This window comes from Peromyscus californicus, unplaced genomic scaffold (assembly GCF_007827085.1).
Source record: "Peromyscus californicus insignis strain IS unplaced genomic scaffold, ASM782708v3 Scaffold_4__1_contigs__length_199733344, whole genome shotgun sequence".
In the NCBI taxonomy this organism is placed as follows: Eukaryota; Metazoa; Chordata; class Mammalia; order Rodentia; family Cricetidae; genus Peromyscus; species Peromyscus californicus.
Window position 1 is genome coordinate 105,968,623 of NW_026294562.1, and position 12,913 is coordinate 105,981,535.

The 12,913-nt window shown below is 46.9% G+C and overlaps 1 protein-coding gene across 1 annotated transcript in view; it reads right to left on the bottom strand.

Moving 5' to 3' along the window:
- Window positions 1-12,913, bottom strand: part of Tenm4 (teneurin transmembrane protein 4) — a 735,358-nt gene that overhangs the window by 13,906 nt on the left and 708,539 nt on the right. The window contains 3 exon segments of the mRNA XM_052714273.1: window positions 935-1,231; window positions 5,207-5,442; window positions 8,392-8,564. Coding sequence (XP_052570233.1) covers window positions 935-1,231; window positions 5,207-5,442; window positions 8,392-8,564 — 706 coding nt within the window.

Genomic DNA, 12,913 nt, shown 5'->3' on the forward strand with positions numbered 1-12,913 from the left:
GGGCCTCTCTAGCACTTTGCTTCTTCCTCTTCTCGTGTGGTCTTCATTTACCATGGTCTCCTATTCCTTGTTCTCCCTCTCTGTTGTTGATCCAGCTGGGATCTCCCGCTCCCCCAAGCTCTCTTTCCCTCAACCCTTGTCCTTCATTATCCCCACCCACGTCCAGGCTGTTCATGTAGATCTTATCTATTTCTCCATTATTGGGTGATCCCTGTGTCTTTCTTGGGGTCCTGTTTTCCAGGTAGCCTCCCTGGTGTTGTGAGTAGCATTCCAGTCATCCTTGTTCCACATCTAGTAGGATTTAGGTCATTTTTGATTCCTAGTTTCTGAATGAAGTGAATCCTGAACCAAAGTGGAAGGGATTTGCTAGGCCTCCACCTGATATTAGCAGCAAGGGTTAAGTTTGCCTCAGATCTGACCTCCAGGCTTCTGCTTGGATCTCTAGTGTGAGGTTGCCCTATGTGTGATGATCCTGGGAGCAGGAACCCATCCTGTGTCAGCACCCTCCTGAACCACACTATGAAAGTCTTGCTTCAGAGTCCAGCTAGGATGGGCCTGCTCTTCTCCATCAGCAAGGCTTTCATGTTTTCTTGGCCTAGGGACCTCCTGCTCACTACACTAAACCCATCCAGATACCTCCTGGGACCCCCTTTCCTTTTGGAAAATGGGCATCTCCCCCTTTGGAAACCACAACAGTCAGATTTATCCCCCTGAGATCAGCAGGTTAGGCTTGGCCATGGGGAGCAATGATGAAAGCCAGTTTAGTTGTGAATGCCTTCAGCTATTCAGGAGGCCAAGGCAGGAAGGTCAGTCTAGGAGCCCAGAAGTTCAAGTCCACCTTGGGTAGTGTAGTGGTACCCATCTTAAAAAATAAAGCCACAATGATCAGGCTTCTGTGCATCAAGGCCATTGATGGAGGGAGACAGATACCTACCTTCTCTAAGTATGTATAGCTCCACACCTTCCCATCTGCAAAGATCCGGGATGTGATGCGCCCTGCCTGATCATATTCCATTCTCTCAGACATGATGCCCCTTTGGATTCCGGCAATGTGACCCCCAGGGGAGTAGGTTACATTAACACCATTCAGCCTGCTGCTAGGTGACCAGAGGCTAGGCCTCCCTGCCTGGTCATACAGGATCCGAAGGGTGAATTTGCGGTGGTCATCATAGATCTTCTCTGTGCGTGTTACACGGTCAAAGTCCAGAGACAAGAGGTTTCGGTTGTGAACCTGGGAAAAAGATAAGAAAGCAAGAGACTATGATGTGGACATCGGGGACCTGGCTCTGAGGACCAACTGCTAACTGTGTTGAGCTCCTGAGAATAGAAGGCAGTACAGGTTGTGGGCATCAAAGTCACTCTACCATCTGTTAGCTCTTTGAGGTTTCCTTATCTGTACAATAGAAAAAAATATACTTCGTTGGCCTGTTGTAAAAATAAAGATAGCATGGGTGATGAGCATACAGTATCTCTGGCCAAAGAAGGCACATGCTTTTATCATGTGATATATCAACAGGACTTAATTAAAAGAAGACGAGGAGGAAGGAGGGGAGGAGGAGGAGGAGGGGGGGGGAGGAGGAGGAGGAGGAAGTCAGATCTTTCTTAGCTCCATCCTAAAAACAGAACTCCCAAATGGACCTGGCAAATCAAGACCTGACCCACCCGCTCTGTGCCCCACGCTGTGCTGGGTTGGATTCCAAGGTCACCAAGCCCAGGGAAGCGGCAGATCTGTGGATTTCACTTTCACTAGTACAATAGATACTTGATGGTTTTCTGAGCAAGCCCTAGCATTCCTGGGGCTCTATACTTGCTACTTTTTGGGTCTCTCCTGCCTTTGCCCACAGTCAAGGCTTCTGGGTCATCTGCTATCTCCCAAGACATCTCCTCCTGTTTCTCCTCAGAGGTGGCTGGGAGGCAGGAGCGTCACATCTCCAGTGGTTTCTCTTGAAGTCTGGTTGGAACCAGTCTTAACTCTACAATACTTTGCTTTTGCTCCAGGATCAGGAGCCCCATCTCTATAGCCTCCCTGAGGTCTGTCAGGCCACCACCAACTCAGTGTCCTTTTTGAGTCAGAAATACAGACTCCCACAGAGGAAGCTGCAAGTTGGAGCTAGCTCTGTGTGTGTGTAAGAGTACAGAGGTATGAGTGGGGATACACAAGGACCTGGAACTTTCTGTTTAGGCTAGGCTGGCTGCTCAGCGAACCCCAGGGGTCCACCCTCTGTGCCTTCCCAGAGCTAGGATTACAAACATGTACCCCCATGTCTGTTTTTTGTGTCCCCCCCACAGGGGTTCAGAGGAATAAACTCAGGCTGCCAAGCACCTTACTCATTAGCCATTTCCCCAGCTCTCCTGCTCCATATTTTAATACAGAAATGTGCTCTGGAGCCCCTGGATTTGACCCCTAGGCACAGTCTGTCCCCAAATGTTAGCAGGTTCTTCAAAGCTAAGACTTCCCACTGGGGGTGGGGAGGGGTGCCGGCCTGACAGGGCACAGGGGCACCTTTGCTGTCTCTTCTACTTGTCATGCAGTAAGTTTGACAAGCAGGAAGACCCAAGAGGAAAGTAGGTAATTAGGTCACACGATGTAAAATGGCATGTGTGGCTTGTGGAAGTCAAAGGTCCTTTGGGGATCTGTATATTTAGTAGAGGGTTTTGGTATAGGCAGGTGTCAGGATTAAGGCTGAATTTCAACCTTGACTATGTGACTAGCTTTTTTGTGTGACCTTGGTCAAGTGCCTTTACTTCTCAGGGACTCAGGTTCTTCCTGCGTATACTCTTAGACTCAGGAGTAAATCACCAGGGGACTGCTAGGTGCATAGAAGGCACCGGATAAATGGCTATAATTACTTCTACTAAATGACAGCACATGATCATGGTCGGTCCTAGAGGAAGGAGAGGTGTGGGTGTCTTCCCCCACTCTCCCATACAAATGTCAAGGCCCCGAAAATAAGGATTTATAATGATGATGCTGAGACGGTTTTAGCTGTGAATGGCCTGGTTATAATAAGCTTGCCTTCCCTAGGGTAATCAAACACAATTGTAGAAGCAAAAACCGTGTGGCAGACAATTCCCGAGAAAAATCAGAGGTGTTTGGAGGCTCAACCCGTGTTCTTTGCAGAGAGGGTACAGGAAGAGAGGGGGTCACATTGTTGACAATGGCGGTCAACCTTTGAAAAGCACCTTTTGGGAGATCCTTTTATATCCCCAGTGTTGGTGCCACCTAGATAGCCTCCCCCACCCCCAAGGACCCTAGTGAAGAAGGGGATCTATACCTTAGTGAGAAAATTAATAAAACTGAGTCTCGCAGTTCACTGGGGGAAGCACCTTGTGTTTCCTGTGCTCTGCAGTGGCGGCAATGAGATTATTTTACATCTTTCTTTATTAAAAAAAATTCCCAGCTGTATAAAAAATGAGCTCCATTATGGGGAGGCACACCCGGCTAACATTCTCATTCCACACACTGCCACTGTGGGTGGCCATTTATTTTGGGAGGAAGCAGAGATGTGACCACCCGACTAGAGTATCATCTATCTCCGGCTGGGAGAGGGACCAATTAAAGCCTGGGAAACTTCTGGTCGTGTTCACACGGTAGAGAGAAACTCCTAATAGCACTAATCACTGCCCTTTACAGAGCACCTGGGATCTGCAGCCCTGGGCTAGGTGCTTTGAATACATCATCTCCTGCATCTGCAGAGGAAGTTTAGGCTCAGAGGAGTTGCTGGAGGCTACACACGAGACCCAGCGGGAATCCAACCTAGGTCAAACTTCCCATTTGGCACATGGCCTCAGATGTGCATTGAAGGGCTCTTGAGAATGCAGATGAGGGTTTAGTGAGACCACAGATGGTGGCAGGGAACAAAGACAGCTAGGCCTTCCACAGGAACTAGTAGGAGGCAGGTTTCCACATTAGCTAGCTAGCTACAGAATTCTTGGCTGTTGAGGGTGCAAAGGAAGCCTGGCTTGGGGCGGGGGCGGGGGGGGGGGGGGCTCTAGGTTCCGCTATTGGATAAGTTGTTTAACTGTTGTACTTCTGATGTGGATCTATTCCCCAGGATTTACAACCATCTAGTTTTATGAGTCTGAAACAATTACTTATCTTCTGGACTTTGCCCCATGTAGAAGATGGGAACATGTATATAAACTTTCCTGGTTGCAAGGCAGGGGGGATTCGAGAGGCCACTGTTGCTCTGAGGATTTATGTGGCTCACTTCAGCTCAGCTGCTGTCCACTGAGCACCTGTGTTCTAGGAGGTACTGGGCAGAAAGCCAGGCCCAGGTCACCAGCTGTCCCCCCTCTGCGGCCCTTTGGCTTCTGCTTTGTAGTGCACATTGCTGGGCAATCGGCTGGATAAATACTCAACCACTGAACTGAAGCTCCAGGTCCTCTTAACCCTGGTTTCCTCTTTACCACGCTTTACCACCCTGCTAGGCAAGTGCTCATCCATATTCTCCTCCTGCTTTAATGCCCTTTAACGGACCCTTTGCTTTTTGAAACTGGGGGAGAGGGAAGGCTACTGGGCAGTGAGTGCTGGGCCCAAGTTTCACTCAACAGAAACATGGGGATGGGGGTGGGGAGGAGCAGACAAGGTGCTCAGGGTTCCACATCCTGAAAAATGCTAAAATACCAGACCTCCACCCTCAACAGTGACAGCTATGGCAAGGTCATCCTGATGGGCAGGGACTTGGTACAGAGGCAGGATGGCCTTGAACTTGTGATCTTCCTGCCACCATACTTAGTCCTTTTCATCAAATGTAGCTTATTTTCTAAAATTCGGGGACATACTAGCAATGACAGCAACACCACAGCAGTAAGGACACCAGCAGCAGAGGTTACTGATCCCTGATGTGTGCCAGGCTCTGTGGGAGACGCTGGGCATGCCACTGCTAATCCCTGAAACAGCATGTAAAATGGGCTTTATCTTCCAGTGGCTGAAACTGGGGCTCTAAGATGACTGACATGCCCACGTTCAGTCATGGAATAAAATAAGTTGGAAACTCAGCCCAGACTCAACCCCAAAGCCAGCCATGTTCCCGGAAGTCAAAACTGAAAAGGATGTTCCACAGCCTTTTGTTACATGTGGTTCATGGTCTCAGGTCTCCCTTTGGCAGATGAGGAAACTGAGGTTTCAGGGGAAGTTTAAAAGATGGAATCTGGGTCTCTAAATATACCCCCACCAGATTAGTGCTTGCAAGATTCTGCTCACCCGCAGACGGCGCCCGAACACTGTGACCTGACCACGGGCCTGCTCCTTGCGCTGGCGCCATTCCACCAGGTTGAGGCCATTGTCGATGGGTAGTGTGACGTTCCTCTTGCCCACAGTGGGGTTGACAGTGCCAGCCAGCAGGTGGGGCTCGGTCTGCAGAGCCACTTCCATGCCATTGGCTAGCAGCAGGCGCAGGGAGCCATCAGCCCCGATGTAGTAGCTGTTCCGGACTTGGTCTGAAGGACAGGAGAGCAAAGATGCTGAAGAGGAGGGAAGATGGAGGCTAGGACGGGGGTCTGAATGTGTCCCCCAACTATAGAAGCAATACATTGTCACTGAAGAAAACTATGAAGGTATACGGAGACTAAGCCCACCACTCAAAACGATTGGAAATATTTTGTATGTTTGTAGAATTCACAATATTTCCTAATGCATTTACAGAGTCAAATAGTTACTATGGAGTTTTTCATCAGCTTATGCATCGTATCGTGCCATTAAATATTTTTAATAAATATTTGAAATAATAACTACAGTCTTCCATTATATGGCAATTCAATTTATTTAACAGCACCAAATAGATATTTAATTTGTTTCAGGTTTTTCCAACTACAAATAACACTGTAAGAAAATGTATGTCAATATTACTAAGTGGAAGAAGTTAGACACAAGTGGTCATATATCCTTTCTAGTTGGTAAGTGTTCACAATATGATAGCTAGCATTATTATTATTGTATCTGCTCAGTGAGTGTTTGGTGGATTAAATTAGGTATGTCCCAGGCTATGTAAAACCACAAAAATATAGTGCTGGGAATTAGAGAGAGAGGGTTCTGTGGTTAAGACATTTGCTGCTCTTGCAGAGGACCCGTGTTTGATTCCTAGCACCCATCTCTAATTCACAACCGTCTGTAACTCCAGCTCCAGGGGGATCTATCTGATCTCCTCTTTTGGCTTCCATGGGCACCAGACTTGAATGTGGTGCACATTTATAACTGCAGGCAAAATTCTCATTCACATAAAACAAAATAAATATATCTTTTTAAAAATATGTAGTTTTCATGGGAAACGCTCACTGAATCTTCCCCACAAGAATGACATCAAATTAGGTCTTCCCTTTGCCTCCCCACTCCATCTTTCCACACTTTATCGCTCACAGGGATTCTAAAATCTGCCTCAGTGTTGCTACACATCATTCACTGACAATCTGTATTCTGCTTCCACTCGAAGAGTGGAAACGCCTGTGTCAATTTATCTCGTAAAGCTTCTCCTTGCTGAATGCACATGTGTCTATTACTGTTGACTTTGGACGGACCAGCATGTGGGGAGGTCCATCTCTCACGATCCTAGTTAATGTGGGCTGTGACTGCCCAAGGCTGCTACTCATTAGCAGCTACTTCTCATTATTTCTCGTTCGGACCTGAGATGAAACCGAAAGAGCTTCTTACGAAGACTCTCCTGAGATGGCTGCCAGGCTGAGCACCCGAGCCTGGGACACGGAACAGACGGGCAACTTGCAGGGGTACCAGGCAGAAAATAGATACCGTGTCCTTGTATTCTAGGATGTGCTTTTCCCTTTTATGTCCCGATGTTTCTGGAATTGGGGTGTGTCTTACAATCTAGGCTGAACGTTGTGGTTTTATTCCCCTCCCCTGAAAAGCTGTGATTAAATGGTGGTACATTTTAAAACTGAGAAATGTGGCACTTTTGAATTTTAAAAAAGTTGCCCAAATGTAAAAATTTATTAAAGCAGGCTTAGCAGTATAAAGTGGGCAGATGCAACAATTCTTGAGGGCAGAAGGTAGGCTGATGGTCACACATCTTAACAGTCATTGGCTTTGCTGTCCTAGTTCAGACAGAGTTCTCATCAGATGGGGTCTGGCAACTTCTCTTGGTAATAATCCTGCCATAGCATAAACCCCACAGTGTGTCCCAACTCCTTGTTAAAGAAAGAAATTCCTGGACATGATCTCTCTTTCTCTAATAACATCTATTTTTCATCCAGCTTTTTGAAAGAGGAAAGCTATGTTTGGGAACAAAAGCAGTAATGCAAACAGACAAACATTTGTTTCCTTGTGGTAAATTCAACTGCTTACTAATTAATGAGTTAATCCAGCAAGTATTTTCCGAGCAATACTCTGTGCTTGGCCCATGTTGGTCACTTTACAAATGCTGTCTACAATATGTCTAGGCAACTCTGTGAGGCAGATCTTATAATACAGCCCCATTTCTAAGATCAAAAAAACAGGCTCAGGGAAGAAGAGTTGACTCCCTCCAGTTCATCTAGTTGGGACCATGCATTGGATAGCAGGTACAGGTGCCCCAGGTTCACTCAGGGATTCCACACTACCCAATACCCCTTCACCATGCTCTCTTTCCCTGGAGAAGAAACACAAGGGCTGAGGTATGAGAAGGCAGCAGAGAGAAAGAGAGAGAGAGAGGGATAGAGAGAGAGAGAGAGAGCGCTAGACCTTGGATGCACAGTGCAAAGCTCCTTTTACTATTCGATGTCAAGGGTTTGGGAGTGCCTCAAGCCAGGGAAGAAGGGAAAAGGCAGCCAGGGCTTTCTTAAGTGATGCTAGCTTTGCTTTTGAGTTCATTAAATCCACCAAAGCTTCAGGCACTACCCTGGGGTCACCACTTCCCATAGGAACAGTCTAGACAGGGGATCCACAGCAAGATTTTCTCACTGTCATTTACCTGAAGCTAAAATCCCAATCCATATCTGGGATTAACTGATGGGTGCATGGAAGGGTCTCTTTCCTGTGGAGTTCTGGCAGAGGCACAAACCTGTCCTGGGCTCCTGGAAGGATTTCTCCATGCTGCGATTAGGTGTAATTACTCAATCCTTTGTTCCCTTGCACCAGTGTGAGAGGAAAGGTTTTTAATCTGGGAGCCATTACCACAGCAGAGGAGGAGGTCACCTGGATTAACAGCTAATGGATTCTCTCTCCTTTGTTCTGAGAATAATAGGACGGGACAATGAAAAATTACTCCCTAGCATCTGGGAGACATTTTACAGGTCTCTGCCTGGTGTGTTTTACAAATGAGGTGACAGGACAGAGAAAAACCAAGAGGGAGTCTTTCTTGGTCTTGGACAGCTACTGTAGTAGTTTACTGCCCTGGTCATCTTCCTCCAAAGGGGTCTTCACCTCTGGGTCTCAAAGGCCCCAGGCCCTGGCCGACTTACCTTGCAACAGAGTGTAGAAGGCACCCGAGGCAGACAGGTTGGTGGTTATGGTGACGTCATCCTTGCTGGAGGTCTCTACTTGCACGTGTACTGAGCTGTCTGTATCGCTTCGGAAACTGCTCACCTGGCCAGTTGGAAAGGTCACATTTGTCAGGCGACCAAAGCTGTCATACCTAGAAACCAAAGGGGTGGCACTTAGTGACAGAAGTATGATGGTGCATGTCATGGTTAGCTTCAGCTGTCAAACAGACAAAGAGTCACCTGGGAAGAGGAAACCTTGATGAAAGAATTGCCTTGATCAGACTGGCACGTGATCACGTCTATGGGAGCATTTTCTTAATTGCTAATTGAGGTAGGAGGGCCCCTGCAGGTGGTGCCATTCCCTAGGCAGGAGGGCATGAGCTGCATAAGAAAGCTAGCTGTGCTACCCAGAGGGATCCAGCTAGTAAAAAGCATTCCTCCATGGTCTCTGCTTGAGTTCCTACCTCCAGGTTTCTGCCTTGACTTCCCTCAGTGATGGACTGTGATGTGGATGTGTAAACCAATCAAACTTATTCCTCTTCCAAGTGAATTTTGATCCTTGTTGCTGTGACCACAAAGCAGAACAGTGCGACAGCTGGGCTTGGGCTGTGACTTTGCACGTTCTGGCTTTTCTTTCCAGTCAGATCTACTCCCCAGTCTCCAACTTCTCCTTATCCAGGGTTTGACATAGTTTCCTAGATGCGACTTTACCTGCTGATAGCTAGCAGGAAAATGGATCACTTATCTGAATCTTTCTTTCTTAGTCCACATGGCAGGAAAGATATCCTTGCCATGCCGGCAGCCCAGCATGGAAAGGGCATTGCTTTCTTCTAGAATGTTTTGGAAGACTGGTGTACAAGTTGGTTCCCTCTTGGGACTATGAGTGCTCCAGGTCAAGACAGCCCTGTGGAGTCAGAACACTAGGCTGAGAGTCTGGGCTCACACCACCTGGCTTCTGTCACCTGCTACCATGGTGATCCAGGGGTGCTGACTCCCACTTCATCCCTGCTTCAGCATCGTTTGGGACAGACATCAAGAAAACAGTCAGAAATGAACAAATAAATGGACGCAGAAGTGGGCATGGGGAGAAAGAGACCATGGTTCATTCACACACTGCCTCCTGCAGGACGTGGCAGACCTGGGCACACAGTAGGTGCACGATAAACTGCTGAAAGCACAAATCTAGAGGCAACCACTCTCATTAAATGATACTTCAGCAATCTCCCCAGGCTTCTCCCCTGAGTGTTCATCTCCAAACAGAAAGAGGCTTTGTATCAAGGCAGACAATTGTAATTATTATGGAAGGTGGCTTGTACTGCATAATTAAATCGAGCCAGAGGAAGATACAATGAAAAGGCCCTGTGCCTTCAAGATCTGGTTTTCATTTTACATGCGACAGCCCAAACCCAGTAATTTCCACTCTTCACATATTCCATTAGAAGGACTGAATGTCTTAATTAAATGAACATCAAATGGAACAGCCAATTTATAAATTTTTGTCTCCTATTCATTAATTTCAGTATCTCCCAGAGCTTGAGAAATGCCGATGGATCTTCCAGCCTCCTGATCAATACCTGTGATTATCCCATCAGAGCACTGTTCCTTTCCCTCTGTGGGGAGAACTGGAGCCTCCCATCCATCCTCCGGGCCCTGAGCCCTCTGCCCTTTGGGCTGCCTCTGCAGAACCCCCACAGACCTGCTGAGAGCTCCTGAAGCAGGGTAGAGGGATCAGGGAAAGATAGTTCTCTGAGTAACTTAGGTTCCGGGTGGCTGCTTTGAGCCCTGGGTCTGTTTGGGTGATGTTGGGACATTATCTTAATTCTGATTATCAGGGCTTTTTTGTTTGTTGATTTGGTATGTTTTTTGAGACAGTGTCTAGTGTAGCCAAGGCAGGCTTTGAGCTAACTGTGCAGCTGAGAATCCTTCTGCTTCTACCATGGGTGATAGGATGACAGACATGCTTTCTACTACAAAAACTCCCAGAGCACTGATGTGTCTTCTTCCAAACCAGGAGAGATGGCATAGTCTGGGCTGGGGGTCCCATCTCTATCCTTAACAGAGGTGAACCTGGAGGACAACACTCAGCTCTGTTCCCTCCTAACCTTTAGGCCTCACCACAACCAGTGGTAATGCAGTCAGGCTCATGGCATAACCTCGGCATCTACACTTCCTCCTCCATGAGGGAGAAAAATACACAGTGAGGACCAAAAATGGTGATGTATTTCCTGTGGATGTGAACTTCTTACTAGGGCCTTCAGTATCCTAGGAGACTGTCCTCAGTGGAATGTTGGCTCCTAAAGGGAGGGATTCGACTGGTCATGGCTGAATGCCTAGAACTCGGAGTGCTTAAGAGTGTGAATGGGGGTTGGCTGTGCGACCTGACTCCTTCCTGTTTCTCTTTCTGCCTTTGCTCTTCTGAACTATGTTGGATTCACTATGCTTCTGTCCCAAACATGCTACGCCCAAGTGTTATGCTGGGGTGCTGTTCCTTTTGTAGAGATTGATTTCTTCCTTTTCATACTGACACAGCTAGTTCCTTTTATATTGTGTTTCAGTTCAAATACCCTAACTTCACAGTGAGGTCGTCCTTGACTGTATCTAAACAGAGCCCCCCCCCCATCTCTACCACATTATAGTTCTGTATCCTCTATCTATATTCACTATCTTATTTACCTGCCTCCTCATATTGGAATGTAAGATTCATGAGGGCAAGGACTTGGTCGGTATTCTCAATGTTTAGAAGAGACTGAGCATGAAGGTACTGCTCTGCGATGTTCACTGACTGAATAAGAGAATGCTAGCTGTTTTTGTTGATCTTTTTGGTCTGATGGAAAACCATCATATATTTTAGATCCCCTTCTATATGAAGAAAGAAGAGCTTACTAATGTTCAGAGCGCTTTTCAGGTATCAAGCGTCACGTTAGCATCTTTCAGGGTAGGGATTATTACTGTCACTTTACAAATGGCAATGATGGAGGTCAGAGAGGATGAACAACTTGCCTAGAATGACACAGCTCATAGAAGGACACATATTCAAAATCAGGTCTGCTTGACCATAAAGATTGTGGTTTTTGACCAAACTTTCCATAAAAACGATGCTGTTTCAGATAAAGAAAAAAAACCTTTGTGTTCATCTCTGCTTTAAAGGGGAAAAAAAAATCCTGTTTGGAAGTCTCAAGTGGGTCAAGAAGACTGACAGTTTTCAAGATGTTCTGCTTGGCTCCGGCTGCAGCTCACTTTGCTGCAGAGCCAGGTCCCTGTTGGAGAGGGGGAGGTAAAGATGGCCAGATGATTGGCTTGCCACCATATCTTTCCACTGACTTTTTTTTTTCACACCAGTTTTCCGAAGCATCTTTACAGCACAGTGAAAGAAAACACATAAAAGATTCATGGAGCTGCCGTGAACTTGGCTTTCAGAAGAGGACCGCTAAAGGGTACCTTCACACACGCTGCAAGGCTTTCTTCACACTGCATACTTCATTGCTAGCCACTCGCTACGTGCAGCGAGTGAGGAAAATGCCAAATTGCCTCTGTGATACACAACTTTTGCTGCTCTTGACTTTTCAGTTGGATAACAAATATGTGATTTTTAAGACTTACATCTGTAATGATTCTAAATACCAATGTCACCAGCAAAAGATCTGGTCACTCTGTCGTTTGTAAATAATTAGAATTCAAAGCCAGTTATCATGGTAGTTCCCTTGACCTCTGGTCACTGTAATGGATGACATCACATCACTGGGCATTCCTAAGGCCAGGCAGAGCCAGAGTACTTTCTGGATTTTACAGTCATGACTTGTACTGAGTATTTACTGCAAGATTGAGTCCCAACAATGAATTCTAGCATTCAGGATTACCAAGATCTGTAAGATCTGCAGACCTTATCATAAGCTCACTGGCCCTGTTCCAAGGCCAGGTGTCTTGTGGGAGAGCACTGAGGAGTCACATCCAGCAGGGATAGGATCCTGGCTCTCCCGCTTACACGGACCATGCCACGGAGTCAGTCAGTGTCTATGCGGACTGTGCTGCTCTCTCCTAGAGCTATCCCTTGCCACTCTTTGTTCTCTGAGAGGCCAGCACTGTAGACTGCACAGTGGGCACCTCCCCTGGTTTGCTTCACTAGGGTCAAGTCAGCGGTAGGCACTGGAAAGAGGTGAGATCACGACATGGTTTCCTTCCGTTTCTCCCTTAGTCCTTTCACAGCTGCACCTATGGCAGCTTCTTTTAGGTCTTTTCCCACGGCTACAACTTCAGGGACTTGTCCTGAAGGCTGGTAATGGCTGTTCATTCTTCTTAGTGCCTGTGGGTCTCAGCCCCTTTTGGTGATCCCTTATCCTTCCCTGTCCCTCTAGACCCCTTCATCCAAACGCCATTTTTGGAATCACATCTCCGTGGACAGATCCTTGTTTTTATTTTTTCTTTTTGCACTTCTATCTTTTAGTTTGAATGGGTTCTGGTGAGAATTTGCTGTTGTTCTTATCATTTTTTTCCTCTTATAAAA